Source organism: Drosophila biarmipes, chromosome 3R (genome assembly GCF_025231255.1).
Source record: "Drosophila biarmipes strain raj3 chromosome 3R, RU_DBia_V1.1, whole genome shotgun sequence".
NCBI lineage: Eukaryota > Metazoa > Arthropoda > Insecta > Diptera > Drosophilidae > Drosophila > Drosophila biarmipes.
Genome location: NC_066616.1, coordinates 28496590 through 28517409, shown reverse-complemented (window position 1 = coordinate 28517409; position 20820 = coordinate 28496590). Strand labels below are relative to the sequence as shown.

At 43.4% G+C, this 20820-nt stretch overlaps 1 protein-coding gene across 6 annotated transcripts in view; it reads left to right on the top strand.

The window, feature by feature from the left end:
• Window positions 1-20820, top strand: part of LOC108024520 (rho GTPase-activating protein 7) — a 93952-nt gene that overhangs the window by 36116 nt on the left and 37016 nt on the right. For 5 of the 6 annotated variants that reach the window (XM_017094471.3, XM_017094472.3, XM_050889287.1 and 2 more), the window contains 3 exons: window positions 14094-14608; window positions 14858-15550; window positions 20085-20740. In XM_017094471.3, the coding sequence (XP_016949960.1) occupies window positions 14119-14608; window positions 14858-15550; window positions 20085-20740 (1839 nt within the window). In that variant the 5' untranslated portion in view covers window positions 14094-14118. Of the gene's footprint in view, window positions 1-7559; window positions 7635-14093; window positions 14609-14857; window positions 15551-20084; window positions 20741-20820 lie in introns of all 6 variants that reach the window. The other variant, XM_050889286.1, reaches the window with a different exon arrangement.

Sequence of the window (20820 nt, the reverse complement as noted above, 5' to 3'; positions counted from 1 at the left end):
GGGATGACAACGCATCGTGGATGGGCTTTTGAGTCGTGAGTCATGAGTCATGCTATGTTGGTAATAAAATACGCCAAGTGGCTTGCAACTGTGTGGCAGCGAAAGTATCTTTCAGTATCTCTCAGTATCTTTAGAATGAAGTCAGCGCAACAAAGGAGTTCGGGGAAACAGTTTTACACTTTTACTCCCATGAAGCTAAGCAGACCACAAAGTGCACATCCCGTGGATAAAATGGGGTAATGGGCAAGGGGCGAAGGGGAGGCAAGTGCAATATTTAAACTTAACACAAAGCCTCCGGCTAATTTATGCCTCACTTTTGGCGTTCCCACTGTGTTGTTGCTACTGTCTGTTGCATGCAAATGCAAAATGATTGATGTTGCCACATTGGGCTTTTGTTGTTTCTGTTTTCCTGCTGCTGCCGCTGCTGCTCAGGGAAAACAACAGCGAAAAATTCTCTTTGTGCAAAATGTTGGCATTTTGAAGTGCGAGTAATTGCAGCTGCAATAGTTTTTCATGTTGCTGCCGCTGCCCGTTGTTTCTGCCAATGTTGCAGCTTTTGCTGGTCAAGTTGCTCGGCATTTTGGCAATGTAATGTAGCAATGGCTAAGCAGCCGCAAACTTCCTTTCACAAGACAGCCTCCAAGAAAAATGGGTCTGCCAGCCGGGTGATGGGCACTTGAATGTTTGAAAATTATAGACTGCTCTGCGCCGTCTACATTTCACAGATGTTCAAGCAAAAAACCAAAAACAAAAAAAGGAACAACAACTGCCTAAATGCCAGGCCAAGAGAATTACTGATGCTCAAAAGCAGCCGCAGATAAAACGAATCGAAATGGTTTCTTACTTTGTAACTGAAACATGCTCTCAAAATGTCAAACCGATTCGGACGGTTTTCAATCTATCAAATGCTATGCTTTTATAAAGTTTATTTTGTTTGGTAATACCTTGAAACTAGACATTTAAGATAGCTTTAACTGGAAAAAATAAACAACATTTCTTATATTTTATATCTCCAGCAGAAGTAAGGTATTACAGATTAATTACGGGGCGCGACGCATTTATATTTTGATAGACCAACCTTGATATTCAAAAAATCTCCTTTTATAGCCATAAATCTCTCGCTTTATGCAAAACATAACTGGAAATACCTTGGCCCTAGGGCCTTCATTGCGAGCAGCAAAAACGAAAAATATAAAAATACGGCTAATTACGAGAGCCAGTTTTCGAGACACCAACACAATCCGGCTTTGGCACTCGGAGAGGCCAGGTAATTACAGGCCGAGCACATGCCACATTATTCTTTTGTGCAATGAGCACGACGCCGTTCCTGAACCCTGAACCGAGCCCCGACCCCGTCGTTTGAGCCCGCTCGGCGGACTTGGCCCGAACCGAGCAACAGAGGAACCAAAACGCCAACGCCGACGACACTTGTGCGCACATTACTGCGCATGTGCAGCGCGCACACTGCGCCAAATACTTGCTTCCCGCATAAAACCGCTGGAAAACTGCCGCTAGCGCAGAGCAGGCAAAACCTAAGACGTCAGTCGAAAACCGGTTGAGTTATGAAAAATTATGATTGTCACCGGTTCAGCTTGGAAGGCAGCTCGGGGCCAACGACAGAAATAACAACAAGCGCGGGCAGCAATAACAACAAAGTGTAACAATTTTCAGTTAACCCTCTGATTGTCCTTGAAGAACTAGATAAAAAAATGAAGTAATTCGATAATAAAATAGAGTACTATTTTGAAAAAGGAATTTTTTTGGGAGCGGTTTAATCTGCCTTAAATGAGAAATTTGTGCTCAGGATGTTCACACGAGATTTGAAAAAAATATATATATTTAAAAACTCTTTAGATAAGTCAACGTTTTTAAAAATTAGTACCATAGGAAACTTCTTTATATACTTAAAATAGAATAGATATTTGAAAATGGAACTCTTTTGGGAGGGGCTTACTCAGTTTAAAATGAGAACTTTTTATTCAGGATGTTCACAGAAGACCCCAAATTATAAAAATATATATTAAAAATCTCTTTGGATAATTTAAAATTTTTAAGAATTAAATAATTGTGAAATTTTTGTTGTATATTTTTTTTTTACACACAAATTTTTGTTGGATCTTATCATATAACTTTGAAAATAGCTGAGCTGCCTTATTCTGATTTTCTGGTGGAATTTCTAAAAGGAATTTTCATTTCTCTCTGTAAAATTCGAAGTTCCCGAGAACATTTCAGCAGTTTACAAAATATGCCGCGTTTTTCAATGGGTTAAGCCTGATCGGCTGCTGTTATTGTTGCCCTGGCTTTGCATTTACGCTTAAAGCCAACACCAAATAGACAACAATTACAATGGCAGCCAGATCGCGGGTACTGAGGTGGGGGAAAAAAATAGCAGAGACCACATCTAGCTGGTCGGGTATCCATGTATAATTATTTGCCCACGTTTCGCATGTCTTGCCAGACTGACTGTCGTCGTTGTCAGCAGCACCACATCTCCATAGTGGCACCGCAGCCCCGCCGCACCACTGAAAACAGTACCCACCGCACCACCATCATCGTGGTTTCAGCATCTAGGTGTGTGTGCACACAAATCGCTGGCATTTTTGCATTTGCCATGTTAGAGTCATAACTTGGCTGCTGCTGGTTTTTCTTATATTGAGTTTTCCTCTTTTTTTTGGTTGGAAAATGTGGCCAACATGTGTTGCCAGCAACAGCTGTTGGCAACATGTTGCGGCTGCCTCATTTGCCAATTTGTTGCTGCTAATTTAAATAATAATTGCTTGAATTGCATTTCCATTTTTATTTCCACTGCCATTCCAACTCCCATTTGAATGTTGCATCTTTGAAGTGCATCCACTGGAGTCTGCGGCAATTGTGCGTGCAACATTTCAATTAAGCTGAGTGCCACAAAGGGAGGAAAGCCAGCTTAGCACTCCCTTTTTTTTTGCTTCCCAGACAGCTGCGTAAATTGTCATCCGCCGTCAGTGTCAGTTTTAATTAGTTTGTTTACAAGACAAAGACAAAGGCAGCTACCATGCCAGCCCATGCCATCCATTGCCCCAATCATATCAATTTGGTTTGTCAGTCCTTTAAATTGTTCTGTGAGCCATAAAGATGAAAATTTGTATGCACTCGCTGGCGGGCAGCGGTCAAAAATGCACTGGGTTAATTACCAGTCGCCAGACTTCATTTCCCCGATTAGAGCGGGCAAAGTCGCTCCACTTATCAGTGGGAATAAAAATAGTTTCTTTGTTTCCTCTCGGCATTTTACAAAAAATATACGTATTGCAGAGAGCCTCTAGCATAGCTCTTAGCAAATCGGCCACGACTAACTCGCTCGAGTTCCAATTTCAATAGCAAACAATGCGCAAAACTATACTATACAAACCTTCATAAAGTTTTACGGCCAGCAAATTGAATGCCATTTTATGGCCAGAAAGACCCCTTTGTTGTTCTCCTAGCTAATTCGGGTTTTTTCTGTTTTTTATTTTTCGTATTTTTGTAGTATCAGCAAACAATAAATGTTAATTAACAGCCTTTATGTGCTACGGCCTATTGACACTCTTGTCATAAATATTTGTTAAAAGTATAAGAATTCGGCCTGTGTTTGCATTACAATTTGCAATCAAGTGGATTTCGCTGTACCTACCGAATCGAGCAAATAAGACTTAAACAAAGGGGAGTTTGAAATTAATGCTACGTAATTTATGAACCTGTTTTTAAGGGTGATGTCAACGCCAGGGAATCGCCATGAATTTGCATACTTTTTTTGGGGATATTTTTCAAGCCAGAACAAAGAACTCTCTTTTGGTGGGGAGCAAAAAAAACCTTAAATTATGTAATTTATTTAAGTTTAAGTGGAACCGAATGGCTCCTCTGAATGGTCCTTTGATTAAAACCAACACAGCAGCCGCGATGCCTTCAATTTAAGCAGAATTATGGCAAAAGTCTGCAAGTGGAGCTTACGAGGAGTGCAATCTTCGGGCGATCTGAGCAAACAAACAGCCCACATTTCTCATTACAAATTGAGTCATTAAATTTATTTATACCCGCTGAAAGGCAGCCACATCTCGGCTGATCAGAAGCCGCAGCATTCGGCAGTAAAAAGCCGTAAAAAAAGAACACTTCCGCGTTACTGCAACTGCAACTTCCATTTCTGGGTCAAATTCTTGAGCAGAGCTCCATGGGCCATATACCCAGGCGATGTGGCAAATGTGCAATAGGGAGCGCAGCGACGAGCTCTCCTCTTATAAGTATCATTTTTTATGGCTTTTCATTATGGCTGCATATATAATTCTTAATAAGAAAGTTCGGAGCCTGCAGACTGCAGCTCGAGAACACGAAACATGCCAAAAGTGGAACAAGTTATAAAGTTGTATGTTTTAATAGGCCATGGCAAAAATAAATATGAATCTCGGAGATATCGTTAACCACATTTTGTGGGTCACCTCCGCTGAACTCTTGATTTCACTTCTCTGTGGAGAGCCCATAACCATTTGATTGGCGTGAAAAACATCGCCAGCATCGTGGATATAGGCATCCAGGCGTCCAGGCAGGCATCAGGAGCCTGGCATCTCTATGATTTAGTGTGCCGGGGCCACTTGACAATAATTTACGCAAATGGCATAATTCGCTTTATGGGTGCAACATGATGATGACCATAATGATGATCGTGCGGATCCTGCAATGACTGTAACTATGTACTTAAAGAGGAGTGCTCGACGCGCTTTCAACGCCAACGCTGAAACTGAAATTGAAACGATCGCAGGCCGCCAGTCCCAAGACCCTAGCTCCGAGTCCCGGCTCCCAGACCCCCGGCTCCGACCCTCGACCGTCGAGACCACGCTGTAGAGCCCGCCTAATGAGGCTTTTGTCTGTGGGCCGTTCTGGTTTGCCTGCTGAGTCTCAGTCTGAGCCATGACTCACTCTGATTTTCACTTGCTGGGCGTTGGTTTTTCCTCAGAGTCTAACTAAGGGTATCTTTAGTTGGTTAAGGGCTTTTCTTTTGGATTATCTAAAAGGATTTCCAGTTCCCAGGATAGACTTATAAGGAAATCAAGTGGTTTATTTACATCCATTTAGTACTATAGATAATCTTAATAAAGCGGTATAAAAGTATGGTATTATTATATCTTTATTAAATATTCATCAAGTGATATACAACCCTATTTTATTATTAAAGTATTATTTCCTTCCAAAGATACTCTTTTTCTGGAGTTACTTTAAAGGGTATTCCAAGCTTCTGCTAGCAAATCAGCACTTCCTTTTGTATACCTATTTTTTTTGTAATTTTTGCGTGGTGCCTGTGGCCAATCGACTGTTGCATCTGCCAATGACAACAGCAACAACCGCTGCAGTTACCACAGCAACTACAAGGCGGTGCAGCTTGATAAGCGATGCTTATAAAAAGCGCCGCTTACATGCACCAGAGCCATGCTCGCAGATTGCATTTGCAGATGGTGGGCATCCCCCGAGAAGGAAAAGCCCCCCGAAATCCCCCAGCGCCTGCTTTCTTTTAATTGCAATTGCAATCGCAGATATTCACAATTCCACGCACATTCACAGCCAAAGCCCCAGCAGATTGCCAATATAGCCTCACGCCATATCAAAACGTCGAAATCTGAGAGGTGGAGCGGTGCAGAGGACGGTGGATGGGGCAGTGGGCACCGGGATACCACTTGGATACCACTTGGAATATCATCAGAGCGCACGCCTTAGAATTATTGGCGCTAGACATGCAAATAATCCACGGGCCCCCCGTCCTCGGTCTTGGATCCATTCCATCCATCGGTTTGGCCCGTGGCTGCAACATTCTAACGAGTTTCGTAATCGTCTGTGCCGCATAAATCATAATAGCTTTATTTATGCCGCGACAGTTGTTACAATTCTATCAGCGCACTGCGCTTTTGCCCAAAAACAACAAAGTTCGATCAGAAAAAGATCAAATGGAATAAACAAATTGGTTGTTGGCTATGGTATTGGGAGCAGCGAGGCGTCCCCAATTCTCAGTCATGCCGAATGTTTTTCCCATCCCATATTTATTGTAAATTGTTTCAGTTTCGTTTTTCCGATATTCTTTTTTTGGCGGCAACTATGTCTAAACAATTGCTAGCTTCAATGGGCCCAGCAGCTGTGTTTGCTTTTTCTTGGGGCAATGGAGACAAGAATGAGTTACGGCCTCAGAGGGTTAACCACATTGCAGTACCTAGGCGGCTCATAAGGGGCACACAAGGGCTTACATGGCAACGAATTAGTAGTGAAAATAGGCTCTTAACACTTAAAGAAAATATTGAACATTATTGCTATGTTCTCCCAATATTATTTTAATAATTGAATATGAAATTAATATTAGCAATTACAAAAGCTTATATGAACAACAGTCTTAAAAATGTAGAAATATATACAGCATCTTATTGTCATTTTTTTCCCCTTATTTTCTCCGAGTGTGTCGAACACCTTGGGAGATTGAGATTTCCAAAATCTCATTAAAGAACCCAACATTTGTCGCTGTCAAAAGGGGGAGCACGAATATGTGTCGGGCATGTGGAAAAATCTCTTGTTCATATTTACGTTTGGCACCTCATTATGACGACCCCAAAGCCGCAGACGGGCATAAAAAGCCACAAACAGACAGACCCAGAGACAGACCTGCAGACAGACAGATATCACTGGCGACAAGCCCTCCGGAGGCCATTGCATCCAATAATTTAGAGAACAATTACGGCTCTTCAAACAGATCGGGGCACTCGGGAAAACGCGGCTAGCGGTGCTGCATTGTGGCGATCATTAGTAAACAAAATACGGCGGGTGCATTCACCTGCACCGCGAGATGCGATGGGAGTCGTCCACTCGGGATGTGGGTCAGCGGGCAGATTAGCGGCTCATCGGGCTCAATCGATCGGATCACCAATCACCAGCCGGCTGATTGATTGCGCCCAATTATGGCCGGGTCTGCCAGCGATTATATAATAAATCCACTGGCGACTTTGATCGGCCAGAGAAAACAAAACCATAACGAGTTGTAACTACATGCATGCAAGTCAGATGCGAATTCAAATTACAATTCGAATTCGAATCTGATTTTGATATTGATGGGCATTGAATGCACGCGCGATATGTTGTTTATTTTGTTGTAAACATCCGGACGTGCAACAAATTGTTGCATATTGTGCAGGAAGCATCGTGCAGCAAGCTGCCCCGCCATAGGGCGTACATATTTTTCACTTTTTCGGGTGGGTTTTTGGTTTTCGGATTTTGTATCTTTTTTTTATTCGGTGAAAAGCATTTTTCCCGTTTATTTATCAATGAAGTTGCCGGCAGTGCAGACGTCTCTCGATTTCGTTTTCGATTCCGCATCTCGTGGCAGTTCATCGAATCGGTGCATTTAATTCATTTTTTAGTGCATTTAATTATTATGTGTGCGACGGCAAAATGTATACAATTTATTGCAAAAGGTGTGGCCAGGGCTTTAAATATTATTACCATGCGATTTGTTTTAAAAAGCCTTTGCTTTTTGCCAGCGAAAAATGAAAATAATTTATGTGTCTGTTGTTTCTTTGCAGGTAAATTATGCAAATATGTTGAACCGCTTTGCCTTTCGCGGTGCAGATCGCGTGCTTAGATACGTGGCCGGTGGTGTGAGTATGAATATATATAGTACACAAATAGGAATCCCGCTGAACGTGCCAAAATGTTGACATTTATGGTCGGTGAGCCACTCAAACAGGGCTGGGCTTGGCTTTGGTTCATTACGGTTAGACTAACAAGATCATTTCGGCGACAAGGCTTGAAAAATAATTAGCAGTTGGGTAATTGCGGGTTGGCGAAAATTACGGATATTCTTAATGAGAGAACCAGATTGAGTCAAGGCTGTTTACACTGACAGTTTTATTGCTTGAAAGTATAGGTCAACCATTTTAGATATTGCCATTGGCTTTAGAAAAACAAAAAACATTTGAAGCCTAAAAAAAATAGTATGCCACTTAGTGATAAAAGATATATTTTGAGATCCAGATATATTCAAGGCCGTTCACACTGACAGTTTTAGTCACTGACAATTTTATATTGGTATAGGCTTTATAATCCCCAAAAAAGTAAGTAACTTGTTGATAAAGATATAAATGGATCTATGCAGGAATCTGATTAATTCAAGGCTGTTCACACTGGCAGTTTTAAACAAGTTAAATTACCCATTAAATTAATTAAATATTTGGACTATAAACTAACAAACAATTATGATATTTAATTTGTAAAAGCATGTCATTTTGCTTGTCCCATCACCATCCTGGTTAAGCATTTAAATCACCTCTGTAGACCTCGAAATCGCGCATACGCACCGTGGCAGCCCGCATGCTCGGCCTGAACGTGCCACCACCTGCTGCTTGGTGTGGCCAACAGCCCACTCTTTAAAATTCAGCTGGCGTCGAAAGTCCTTGACACCTTTCTGTGCATTATTTTAATTACCAAATGCAAGCGCGATAAGCAAATTCCAACGCCGCAACAACCGGGCAATTTGTCATCCTGCTGGCAGCAGAAAAAGAGACGAGTGCACTGGGGTGGATTTGCTTTGTTTTTGGCCAATATTTATGCTATTTATGCATGTGCGCGCATGCTTAATTACGGGTTCGCTAAAACTGTCACAATCGCTGAGGCCGGCGCATTTGTCAAACTGACAGCAGTTTGCCGCTCAGAGCCGTTTGCAGAGATTGCGCACTTCTGCGCTTAATCTCGGCCGAGTTGCTGGTCTCTGGGCCGTCGAGAGGGAGAAGGGAACTTGCGCATTTTTGACGCGCACGCGCAAAGCTTTTTGACTCGCTGAGCGCTGCTTGAATAATGCCCGCTTGGCACGCACCTCAGAAAGATAAAAAAAAAATATTGAAAAAAGGAAACCAAGCTACACACACTCCCTATAACAAGAAGCGATCATATTTCATGTGTCAATAAACCAGCCAAGCCCCGGTTTTGCGGGCCTCACTGTGCTCATTGTTGCGCTCTGGGCTAAACTGTAATGATCTTTTCATTAACTTGGCCTTTGCCAAAGAGACCCCGACCACGCACGGCTCTGCCGACAATTGAATTTTTCGATTTGAAGTTCAATCGAAGCAGCTGCAGGTGAGCCGGGCCAGCACACACTCGATCGATCGATCGTAAACTAATCGCATTGAGTGGCTATCGGCGAGCGTCAATAATGCCGCCAATTATTGGCGGGGCAAACATTTTGCCAAGTCGAGTATTTGCACAAGGCGTCCTTGTCCTTGGCCCTGAGCCGGGAACTCGAGTCGAGCAATCAAAACGCTGCCGGGCGCAGTTCGGGGTTTGAAAATCAAGTAGAGTGTCTAGGAAAATAGATAAATTGTTGTATGATTATTAAATAATAACACACGTAAAAGAAAGCCCATTGAACGGGATGATTAACCAACTATCAAAAGGGTATATTCCAAAATATTTAGAAAATCCTTACTTAAATTTGACTTTTACTATACATAGTATTTAAAAATCATGTGACTTTCCACACTAAGCAAGGAACTAGCATTTCTCCAGCTTGTTTGTTTAGTTTTTGACAAACTTATTATGCACTCAGCGGGATATACAAATAGGCAACCAAGTTAATTTCAATAAAAAGCCTTCACATCACTCCGCTTTGCGTTTCGTGGCCTTTGGCATCGCCTGTCAGCGGGGTCTGTCAGTCAGCCAAGTTAGTGGGGTGGCGGCAGGCGGTGGTGGAGTGGGAGATGCCGCCCAAAACGAGGCAAGATGCAAACGCATTGGCCATGTTACCGTTGCCCATCGGCTGACTCATGACGCGACCACGGCCCGCTGTCATTTTAGCCATTTGCGTTGTCAGTCGTTAGCCATATACGCCACATAAGCCACATACGAGCGAATGCGAGTGCATACAAAAGGATTTGTCCGTCGTGGCCCAAGGCGCTTTGATTAATTGCCGACTTAGAGTGAATCAAACAAATAAAACCAAAAAATCAGGGGAAAAAGGATGCCGGGCCATTCTCGTTAGGCCGAGACCGCCGAGCCAAAACTGAAAACTGAAACCGATGGCAGAGCCAAAAAGCTGACGTGTGGCGTTGGCGTGAATCACTTGAGCCAAAAGGTCAGGCCAACAAGGTTGAAGAAATGCAAACTGCTGAAATTAATTGCCAAGTTTGTCTGGGAAATGCGGAAATTAATTGGACGACAAACCTCGTGGCGCAACAAATTGGCAGCAAATTCGGCTGGAAGCAGTGCGCGCACTGCGCACTCTGGCCAATAATAAATGGCCAAGTGGTAAGCCGCAAAAAGCCGCAAAGACTGCCGAAAAACAAAGCGTTTGGCTTCTGCGCATTTTTGCGTGAAGAGAGCCAAGGGCCGAGAGACAGAGCGGAGAAAGAGAGTCATTACCACGCACTGCAGCCCGGCAATCAGGGGTTAAAAGGTTAATGGGCAACATTAATAGACATCGTACGAGGCAATCGGGCTGACCGGCTGGCACTAGCTCTGGCTCTGCCTCTAGCCTCGGATGCACAATGAAAAAAAAATATTAATGCTAATAATATTCATTTCCAATGTTTAAGCAAATAAAAAACCCATTTAAAAGATACATTTCTAGGGATCTTAAACTATATGATATAAATCAGTTTCCAGCACTTTCCTTTGACACCAAAGTTGTTACTTTTTTTATTTTAACTATTTAAATCTTTGATATATGTTCTTCAAATATACCTTAAGTATACACAAGCCCTAAGCAAGATATGAAATTTTTCCCAGTGCACCTCTATCTTCGGCTGGAAAAGCCATCGGCAGAGCGCTAATGTCGCCTTGATTGCCTGGCCCAGGGCCCAAAACTTTCCTCCGATCTGGGCATCAAATCGAATGCGTATTTAAATCCATCGAATATGTTATTTCCCAGCAATGGGCGACGAAAAGCGAAACTTTCCCACCCCACCGATCCATGGATGGGATGGTAATGCACTTATGAGTAGGACAGGCCATGGCAGAGACAATTGCGGCAATTTGTATGCACTCTGCCGATTGGCCGTGCATATGATTGACTTATTGATTGGCTGATTGATCGATTGCCAGCCGGCTCAGTGGCCCCAGCTAAAGTGACGGACTGGCTGACACTAAGCCTCGGCCGGGCCTCAATTAGCTAAGCTGCCAGTCGCCGGCGGTCAATATATATTCGTATCTATATGGCCGGTTCATAGAACTCGGTCTACCGTTATGCGCTGGCACTACCTATATATAGCTCGATTTGGCCGCACACAAATGCTAATTATAAGTACGCCAAATCAGGGGTCTAGACTTCATAAATAAATCGCCAATCGAACCGTCTACGTGCCGCGCATGCGCACATGGTTTTATTTATATACATGCAGTACATCGCGGGGAGCGCAAATGGCAAATATTTACGATGTCAAATGCATTGAAATTGCAATGCAAATGTGCAAAAATGTTGTGTTTATTCGCTGGCTGTCGAAGCCCATAAATCACGAGTTAAACATGCGAGAAAATCGCCCCAGAAGCCGAGAAATGTTGGCTGTTTTGTTTCCATTCGCAGTCTTTGTTGTGGATTACAAAAATAGTCGGCGCTGCCCAGCCTACCTACTTAACTTTTAATTTATGCGTAAGTCTGGATTTAGTAGCTTTTCAATATTAATTTCATACTCCGAAAAGAGCACGGCATGTGCAGGCCCATAAATCACAATAACACAAATAAAGCATGGTTTATAACCATACGGCACTCGGATTTATTACGCAGATGGGAAAAAAAGGGGCAGCAGCCAGAGTCATCGCTGGGCATACTTTAAATTTATGTTTCCGATGTCGTTTGTGGTTTTACGATCGTTTTTTATACACAAAAGGCAGGGATTACTGCAGCCAGGGTATATTTGCTGGGAGATGAGGGAGCCCCAAAAATGGGGATCAATGGGCTATCTGTCTGATCCAAATGTCACAACGTTTGGGTGTCTTCTCCTAAGTTAAAGGGTATTTTTGGACCAAACTACACCTGATCTTCAGGCCTTATGATTTACTTCCAATGCAACACATCCCACTGATTTAATAGCCCAGAAATATTTGACAAATCGTTGGTAGTCCAGCTGCTGGCAGCTTCTTCTTTTGTGCTTTCCCTAAAATTAATGGAAAAGTATGGGTGTTGTTTCAGAGATTTAATTAAATATTTAGATAAGGAAAATCCCATAGTATAAATATTTGTAAAACCATCTTATCTTTCTCCCGACATACAAAAAATAGGGCCGAGAAGGGGGAGAAATTTAACAAGGGGCCCGGCCCCTTTGGGGGCTTAATTGTATGACGTCGGACGTCAGCTCCTACGATTTGGCAACAAATCCTATTAGAGCTGCCCGAAAAGTGCCCGCGGCCCGGGGCTTTGGCAAACACACAGATTTAATAAATAAAATAAAATGGAAAATAATCATAAATACAAAGAGCGCGCAGCTGTGCCACAAGCCGCCACAAAAGCCGTCCGTAAGTGGCAAAGATCAAGCCGAAGCTGCGGTCCCAGGCTTGAAAAAGAAAAAATAGAAGAGAAAAAACCAACTGGAGAGCCTGGCTTTTTGGCGAGGGCGTGTGTAATTTGACATCTTCATGAAATAATTAAAATTATTTATTGTTAATTTATTTTCACTCGGCCGCAACAATAGATAAAGTGAAAGATAAGCGGCATGTGTGTGCATTAGACAATTGAAATTAATTTGTCAATCGCCCGACAGCGCCGGCCACGCCCCCCTCGCAGGGGCGACGCTTTTGCGGCAATGTGGTGAAAGGAAAGGAATTTCCGAGGCAAACTTTCACGGCGAAAAGCTTTTAGCCGGGGCCAGCGCAAAGGTCAACACCGCCGGCCAATAAGGTAGCAGTTAGTCGAGTTCGCAACCGGCCCAAATGCAAATGCCTTTGCAAGGCTCACGGAAAGAAAATCATTTGGCAAGGAATTTAAAAGGGGATTTACAAATTTTTATAGAATAGATATTATATTAAAGTTGCTGCTCTCTTCCTAGATATATATTTTATACCCTCTTTCCCTGGTTTCTTTAGAGCATAGTATAGCATCTATAAGATACTCAGATACTATTTAGTCACTTCTTGTGATCGTTTCTCTCTGTGCGCTGGCTGCCAAAACAAATTAATCAGCGAGTGGCTGGCTAGCTGCACTTCGGTGGGCGGCAAACGGCACTCGGGAACCCTGGGATCTGTGAGATCTGCAAGATTTCGGCTACCTGCTGTCGAGCTGCCCTGCGGCCGAATATCGCGAATGCGGCGAATGCAATTAAATGCAGTTTGATGCTTGCAGCTCGCAGGTTGCACGGGCAGTTAATCATGCATCGACAGCCGGCTTTCTGCCGGCAAAACAGCAGCTCAACATTTTGGCGGTCACTTAGAAGTGGTGCCCGTGGAAAGTGTTGCGCAAAAAGCGGCTGGCAATTAAAACACGTTGTGGCTGTGGCTGTGGCTTTGCTTTTGCTGTTGCTGCTAGCCGGGTATATGGCCATAAGGATGGGGATGTGGATGTGGCTCCTGCTGCCATGACGCACAGATGGCGTCGAGTCCGCTGGCCAAGAGTCCAAGTGATGTGCGCAGCGAATCGGCTTTCAACGTGGCTGCAGCTCCAGCTCCAATCCACTCCATTCCGCGGCAGGAATGAGGAAACGTTTTGGTGAAAAGCCGAGACGCGTTGAGAAATGTGGTTAATTGATTTTTGCTTTTGTGTGTAATTAATTTATGGTTTCCTTTTCGATTCACTTGCAGAATCGCCGCGTTTATTGTTTTAATTCAGGTGTCGTCTCACTGGGTAACAGTTGTTTTTATTGAAGGTTTTATTTGTCCATATATATAAAGGTGTACGAAGTTGTAAAGATGGTTTTTCCAATTGATTAAATATTATTTATTTGTGCGACTCGCAGAGGTATTTCATCTCTTGATTAAAATGCATCTCAACATAACGAAAAACCAGAACTTTATTGGATTCTGTAAGTACTGACTCCAATAGATTTTTCAGATATACGTATCCGTCCATCTAAGTACATATATTAATAGCACCAAAACTATCAATTTAATTAATCGATTCGCTTTCGATCCTATTCCAGAATCACCCTGCATGGCTATACGACAATGTCCAATGCTCGCGAGCTGGCATTGATCGAGAAATGGGCTGACATTGCTACGCCGGCGACGCCGAATCGGCCGACCTTATCGCCAACATCGCCAACAGCGCTCCACCGATCCATCGTGAAGTTCTGCTGCTGCCCCCAGCGCAGGCGCTACAATCTCAAGCAGGCCAAGAGCAACAGCAGCAGCAACAACAAGTCGTCGGTCAACACGCTACATGCCAGAAATATATTCGTCGATAGCGATTTCAGCTATATTGATGATGTGCCGCGGCGACGCCAAGATTGCCACAACGATTACGACGATTGCGACTACGACTGTGGCGGCGATAAAGCAGAAGCCGATGATGCCAATGATACCGCCGCCGATCCGCGAGACGACGGAAATGTGGCGCTGATATTAATGAATCAACAAAATCTGGCCGAACAATGGCGGCAGGACCACAAAGGCAACAGCAGCAGCAACAAGGTAGCAACAGCAGCAACAGCAGCAGGTTAGTTTTACTATTAATTTCTAAGTCCCAACATAAAATATTTGAAATTGAAAAATTTTTATTTTTACCATTTAAATTTTATTAAAACATCTCTTATTAAATTGTGTAGAAAATATACAATTCAGTGTTCAAGAAGGAACTTTTTTAAGAATATACTATGTTTAAAAATATACCACAGAAAATACCATATTTCTTCATTCAAAACAACGCGTATTAATCCTTAAAATTTTTAATTTTTTTTGGGTGCAGCAACTAAAACTTGCGCTGTCACAAAGAGCCCGCCAAGTGGCAATGAGCAACAGCAACACCAGCAGCAGCAGCAACAGCAGCAGCAGCAACGACAACCAACCCAAAGACTAAGCAATAGCTTGCAACAGCAACTGCAACACCAACAATTGCAACAGCAACAGCAACATAGCAATAAGGAAAATACACTAAGCTACGACAACAACAACAAGCCGCACTGTAATTATTGTAAATTACCCGACACCGCCGAGCCCCAAACGAATAGCAATAGCGACTCGAAAATTGATTCACCGAAGTCGTCGCAGAATAAAATGACAATTACGACAGCAGCAACAGCAACAGCAACAGCCACAGAAACAGCAACGGCAACGGCGGCAACAGCGACAGCAGCAACACCAACAGCAGCAACACCAGACACAACAGCAACACCTAAGCCCCGCATTGCAGCCCGTCCGACCACGCCCAGCCGCCTTAAGACTGTGATCAAAACAACAATGGTGAAGCGGAGTCCCAGCCATGACTCAACGGCAACAGCGGCGGCAGCACATGTGTTGCTGCCAAACAGCTGCAACAGCAACGGCAACAGCAGCAACATCAGCAACACCAGCAACACCAGCAACACCAGCAACATCGGAGCCCATGACGAGCCCAGACGTTCGGTTAGGGAGCGCATCGCCGCCTTTGCGGCAGGAAATGGTGAGTTTCTTCAGTTCAGCTCGGATCAGGATAATCAGCTTTGGCAACCGAGTGTTGCAGTGTCGCCAGGGCGGAAATGTTGCACATACACATATCTAGGCACTGTGGGAAATACCGCAGGGGGCTAGGCTCACACTCATTAAACTAGTTAATAGCCGCAGTTATTGTTATTAATTGATCCGAAGCAGGGTTCTTCAGGGGGAAAGAGATCGTAGAAGGAGCTTAAGAGGCCATAAAATATGTGAACCATATTACGTTTACATTAATGGCTACTTATATAAAATTACATAGGGGATCTATCAAATTATGTAAATAATATTTAAGCCGCTTCTTAAATATTTAAAAAATTATTGTTTTATTTTGTACAAGTATTTTAAGTGCTTTATTGATCCCTTCGGGGCAGCCCAGTCAACGAAGGTCAACGAGAACCGAGAGCCAGCTCAGATCCTCGTCATTTCCTGTTTTTGGAATGCTCACCAGATATACATACGTGTTTGCCGATGGCATCGATAAGAAATAAATGCCCGAGAACTGAATTACATTTCAGGGAATGAATCTCGAGCATCTGAATCACATCCAATTATTTGCGAAATTCAGTAAAACCAATTAAAGGCAATTAACCGCCTGATTAAATACTTGATAAACAGCAGAAAAAGTACAACACGTAAGGGAAATTTATAGAAACTCGAGGGCGTGTGCATAACTTTTTCCTCGCTTTTTCTTTATATTGTTCCGACTGTAAAAAGTGCATGAATTATGCATGACATGGAGCCTTTGGATTTCCGTTAACATGCCACACTCACATGGGCACACACCTTTGGCATTTAATATAAAGAGTCGAAGTCGCAGTCGAATCTATTACAAATCAATTAAATGCCGCAATGTTTAATAAAAAGCCACTTAAGGCGGCATTAAAAACTTGGCCAGAAACTGTCTGTTAATAATGCACAAAACTTTTATTATGAATGCGTCTGCATAGGACCGGCAATTGGGAAAGCCGTAAAAGCCGAACGATTGCCGTTTGGGTGCAGCTCGAAAACGCACTTGCAGGCGGCCCACAAAAAAAAAAAGCAGAAAGAAAAACACTCCCCGGTCAGCTTTTTGTCACCAGCCGTAAAGTGCACTCCATTTGATGTTGGCCACGCCCCATCGCCTGCAGTTTTGCACACCAAGAGTCTAAATAAAATATAAAAAAAATGTATAAAAATCAACGACAGCGACAAAAGGCGCAACAGGAAACACGTACATACGGCAATCGACGTCATGAGTGCGTATTATATCATTTTGATAGGCAAATGAGGCTTGAAAGCCGCCAGAGCCAGTCGATCCCAAAGACCCGAGCCCCCAGGCTCCCAACTCCAAGCCCTGCCCTTAGTCGACTTTTGAAGTAGGAAGCCGAAAATTATAATACCCTTTTCGGATAATCCTTAGAAATCATAAAACGTGATAAAAATATTTAAGATCTGCAGCTTTTTTTAAGAACTTTCTAATAAAGGAGTTACTCAAGGTATAGTAAGGTGTATAACCACATTATAAATTGAAAAGACCTATGATATGTGAGTGATTTTTATAATATCAAATAAAATAATACATTTTTGCTAGGACTATCTTTAGACCATTTTTTATATATACATTAGAAATACCTACTTTATACTTATGATCCCAAAGATAAATCCAACAAAAGAGTATAATGTAGGTATTTCCTATGAACATGCCTCAGGAAAGTATACTTTTCTGGAACCTTCTAATGTGAAAGCCCCCAGAAAGGGTATGGCAATGGATCCATGGAATAATCCGCAGACCGGCGGCGTCTGAGGGCGCCTGTGATCTGTGCTGATCGGCATGACGAAGACGTTGTCCCAACCCGACACACGTCAGTTCAGAGTCGTTCGCATCTGGATGCTGGACGCTGGATTCGGGCTTGTGGATGACCCATCCTGGGTTCTGGTGAGGTGGGGTTGGGAGCTGCAGTCGCTTCTTGCTCATCGCCCGCTAATCGCGTGTCCAAGTGTCCGAGTGCTCGCTGGTGCATTTTTGCCGGGCTGACAGCTGCTGCTGTGCTCATTTCATTTTATTTATTTACTCATTCTGCGCCAGTCGAGATGCATTGAGGTAGGTCCCTGCTTTCGAGGGGAAAATCAACTGCACTGCAGGCAAATATTGACCAGTCCGATGGACTCTCCACGAGTGTGTTTCACCAGCAACGGGCTTGTACTTTTGCATTGTTTTCAATTGGGCAGCGAGTGACACCTCCGCAAAAGCCTCGCCCCTTGGGCAATCGACAGCCTACAATCAACCGGCGGCAATTAATCACGTTGAAGTGACCTCAGCCAGCGAATCAATCAGCAGCCGCAAAATAAAATAAAAATCCACACACACGCCCATCAATGAATGGACGGTGGCCATTTAGCGGACACACCCCGGCAAACAATTTTATTTCAAGTAAATAGGTAAATAAGCAAATAAGCTAAATGCGTACAAATGTTTTGTTTTCGAGCTCTTTGTCCGTGTTTGCAGAGCCACAAAAAGCGAACGAGTACACGGTTCCGAGTTCCGAAAAAAAAAGGAATTTATGACCAATCATCAAATAGAACAATGGTTGCGAATCTTATTTCTGGCCGGTGTATGTGCCTTGTCAATATCCTCTTTTGAGACTGCTAATTGGAAAGGCAAATTAAAGCTATTTTGGGATTTACTTGTAGGTTAACGGAAAGGTAAATTAAACAGGGGTTAAACACATGCAATGGGGTAAGAAAAATCAATCTATTCTTTATTGCAAAAAATATTATCATTTTAGATTTATACAGCTATAATAACAAAGTATAATATATTAGAAACGATAATAATCGATAATAATAAAGCAATAGCTTACCTTTTGGGGATCTTTAAATTATATTTTTAAGGATTTATTTTCCCTCGTGACCTTTATGATATGAATAATTTTTTTTAGGAGAGAGGATATTTGGTCTTTATTATATTTAAATGTATCAAAAATTATAAGAAGTAAAACCATATTTTATTTAATTGTTAAGATATTTAAAAATATTTTTTCAAGTACTTTGATATTTTAAGTCAAGCTTGTTGTCTCCAAAAAGTCTTTGTGAATGGCAACTGCAGTCGAATTTGGGGAAGACCTCCCATGAACTCGCGACGCGTCGCGTCACCCACACGGCGGCAAAGAGCCGTCCTTTTGGGCCGCGGATACCGTTAGCGTTGCACAATTGAAATGCAGAAATAAAATATCAGAAAAAGACTTACGAAAAAAAGGAGTTGCAGAAGAAAAGCGCTGCCGAGTGTGGGCCTGGTTTTTCGCCGAACCCCGTATCGGCCTGAACTGGCGGCCTGCCAATCGGCCCAAAACGATCAATTGGCAGAGAGACCCCCATAAAATGTGGCCAACTGTCCCTGTCCGCTGACTGACTCTCGTTTGCAGCCGCTGATTTACGAGCTCGCCACGGGCCGTTGTGTAACGCATGCGATTCAGAATTCTTAAATGCCAGGCTCACTTTGACCAGCAGAAAGACCCAGAGACCCCTGTTGCTCTGGGTTTTACTTTATTTTCCTGTTATTTTTGTTATTTCTGGTACTGCTGTACGGCTGTCGCCGAGTCGCGACGGTGGCGGCGACATTTTAATCAAAAAACTCAATCGAACGCACGCATGCGCAATAAAAACAAAAATCAAATCAAACCCATAAAATCAACCACAGCAACAGGCACAGCGCTCTTTAACCGTTTCACTTAGCCATAAAAGACAGAAAAAATAAATACATAAATAGATATAGACGGATGCCGGCCGATTGAGCGGGATTCTTCCGTTTGACAAAAGTTCACATAACCTTAGCCCCTATGCGAATTTCAATGCGATTCGCTGGGAATTTATTAGCATTTATGTGGGCTGGAGGTTTGGGAACAGCTTGAGCAAAGATTTGACTCGGATAATGTATATTTTCTATTCCACAAAGAGGATCTCAAAGTACTATTTTACCTCGACACTTAATAAATAAAGCCAAAATTAGTCATGGTTGTCCGTACAAAGTACACATATAAGGCTGATTGCGATGACCCATTTTCGAGCTCAGCGGCGACATAAATTTAAAGGCGTGACTCTCCAGCTCCATAATAGAACCCCACCGAAGATAAATAATGCAAGCCACTCGGGAAATGGTTGAGCGCGGTGTGAGCAATAAATTCAAGTATGTAAATAATTGCCGGCAATTTTTTTGCGCCCGTACGAAATTAATTAAAACATTCGCGCAGGCAAACATATATGCCAAATAAAAATGGAGTTAAGTCCACACACATGTGCGGGGCACATTGCAGTCTCTCAAAATTTATGACAATTTAAATGGCACACATTTGGTGGACAATTCGCGGCGATTAGCGCAGAAATTTTCGCGAATTCGGCTTAGGCCATATGGTTTTTTCGTTTTCATTGGGAAATTGTGTTCAGGGTGCGCCGGCCACACAATGACGGCTGTATGTGCAGATACATTGCCGAGATTAACCAAGCTTATGATCTTTTTTCACTTACAGAGCCACAGCAGCCGGCGACGCGGCAACATGACAAAGTCAAGAAGTTAACTAAAATGCAGTGCAATAGCAATACAAATCAAAACAACATGACGGGCGAGGATGTGAAAAGTGCAATTAGCAACGGCAACGCAGGCAGCATTGGCGGCACTGGGAGCACTGGCAGCACTGGCAGCACTTGCAGCACAGGCAGCGCTGGCAGCACTTCAGCTATCGCCGCTGACACGACGCGCCACAAATCGGGATTAAGTGATGTGGCGGCCGGCGGAGACGTTGATGGTCTTTCTCGGCCAACTTCATCTGAGGCCACATCTGCCGTTTCAGCTCCGAGCGTTTTTAGCACCGGTTGTGCAACCATGCCGCGAACTCGCCAATACGGAAGCAATGTTGCTGCTGCAGCGGCGACAGGAGCAACATCGCCAACAGCAGCGGCAACAGGAGCAACGTCTGCCAGCAGCAGCATGACAGCTGATAAGAAATTCTTGAGCCAGGCGACGCCCGTTCAGGGGCATCATCATCATAAGCTGCAGTTTGCCGATAAGGCCGAGTCCGAATTGGCCGCACTGGACGGTCTGGACCTGGCCCACAGCCTCGATTTGCTGGACGTCGACGGCGAGGATCCGTACGGAGCTCTGCAGGATTACCTGGAGCGTGTCAAGGTGAGTGTTTCTGTTTGACAACGAGTGCTGCTGCCTCTGTTCCCAGGTTGTGCAATTTTCGCTTTAGATAGGCGACACTT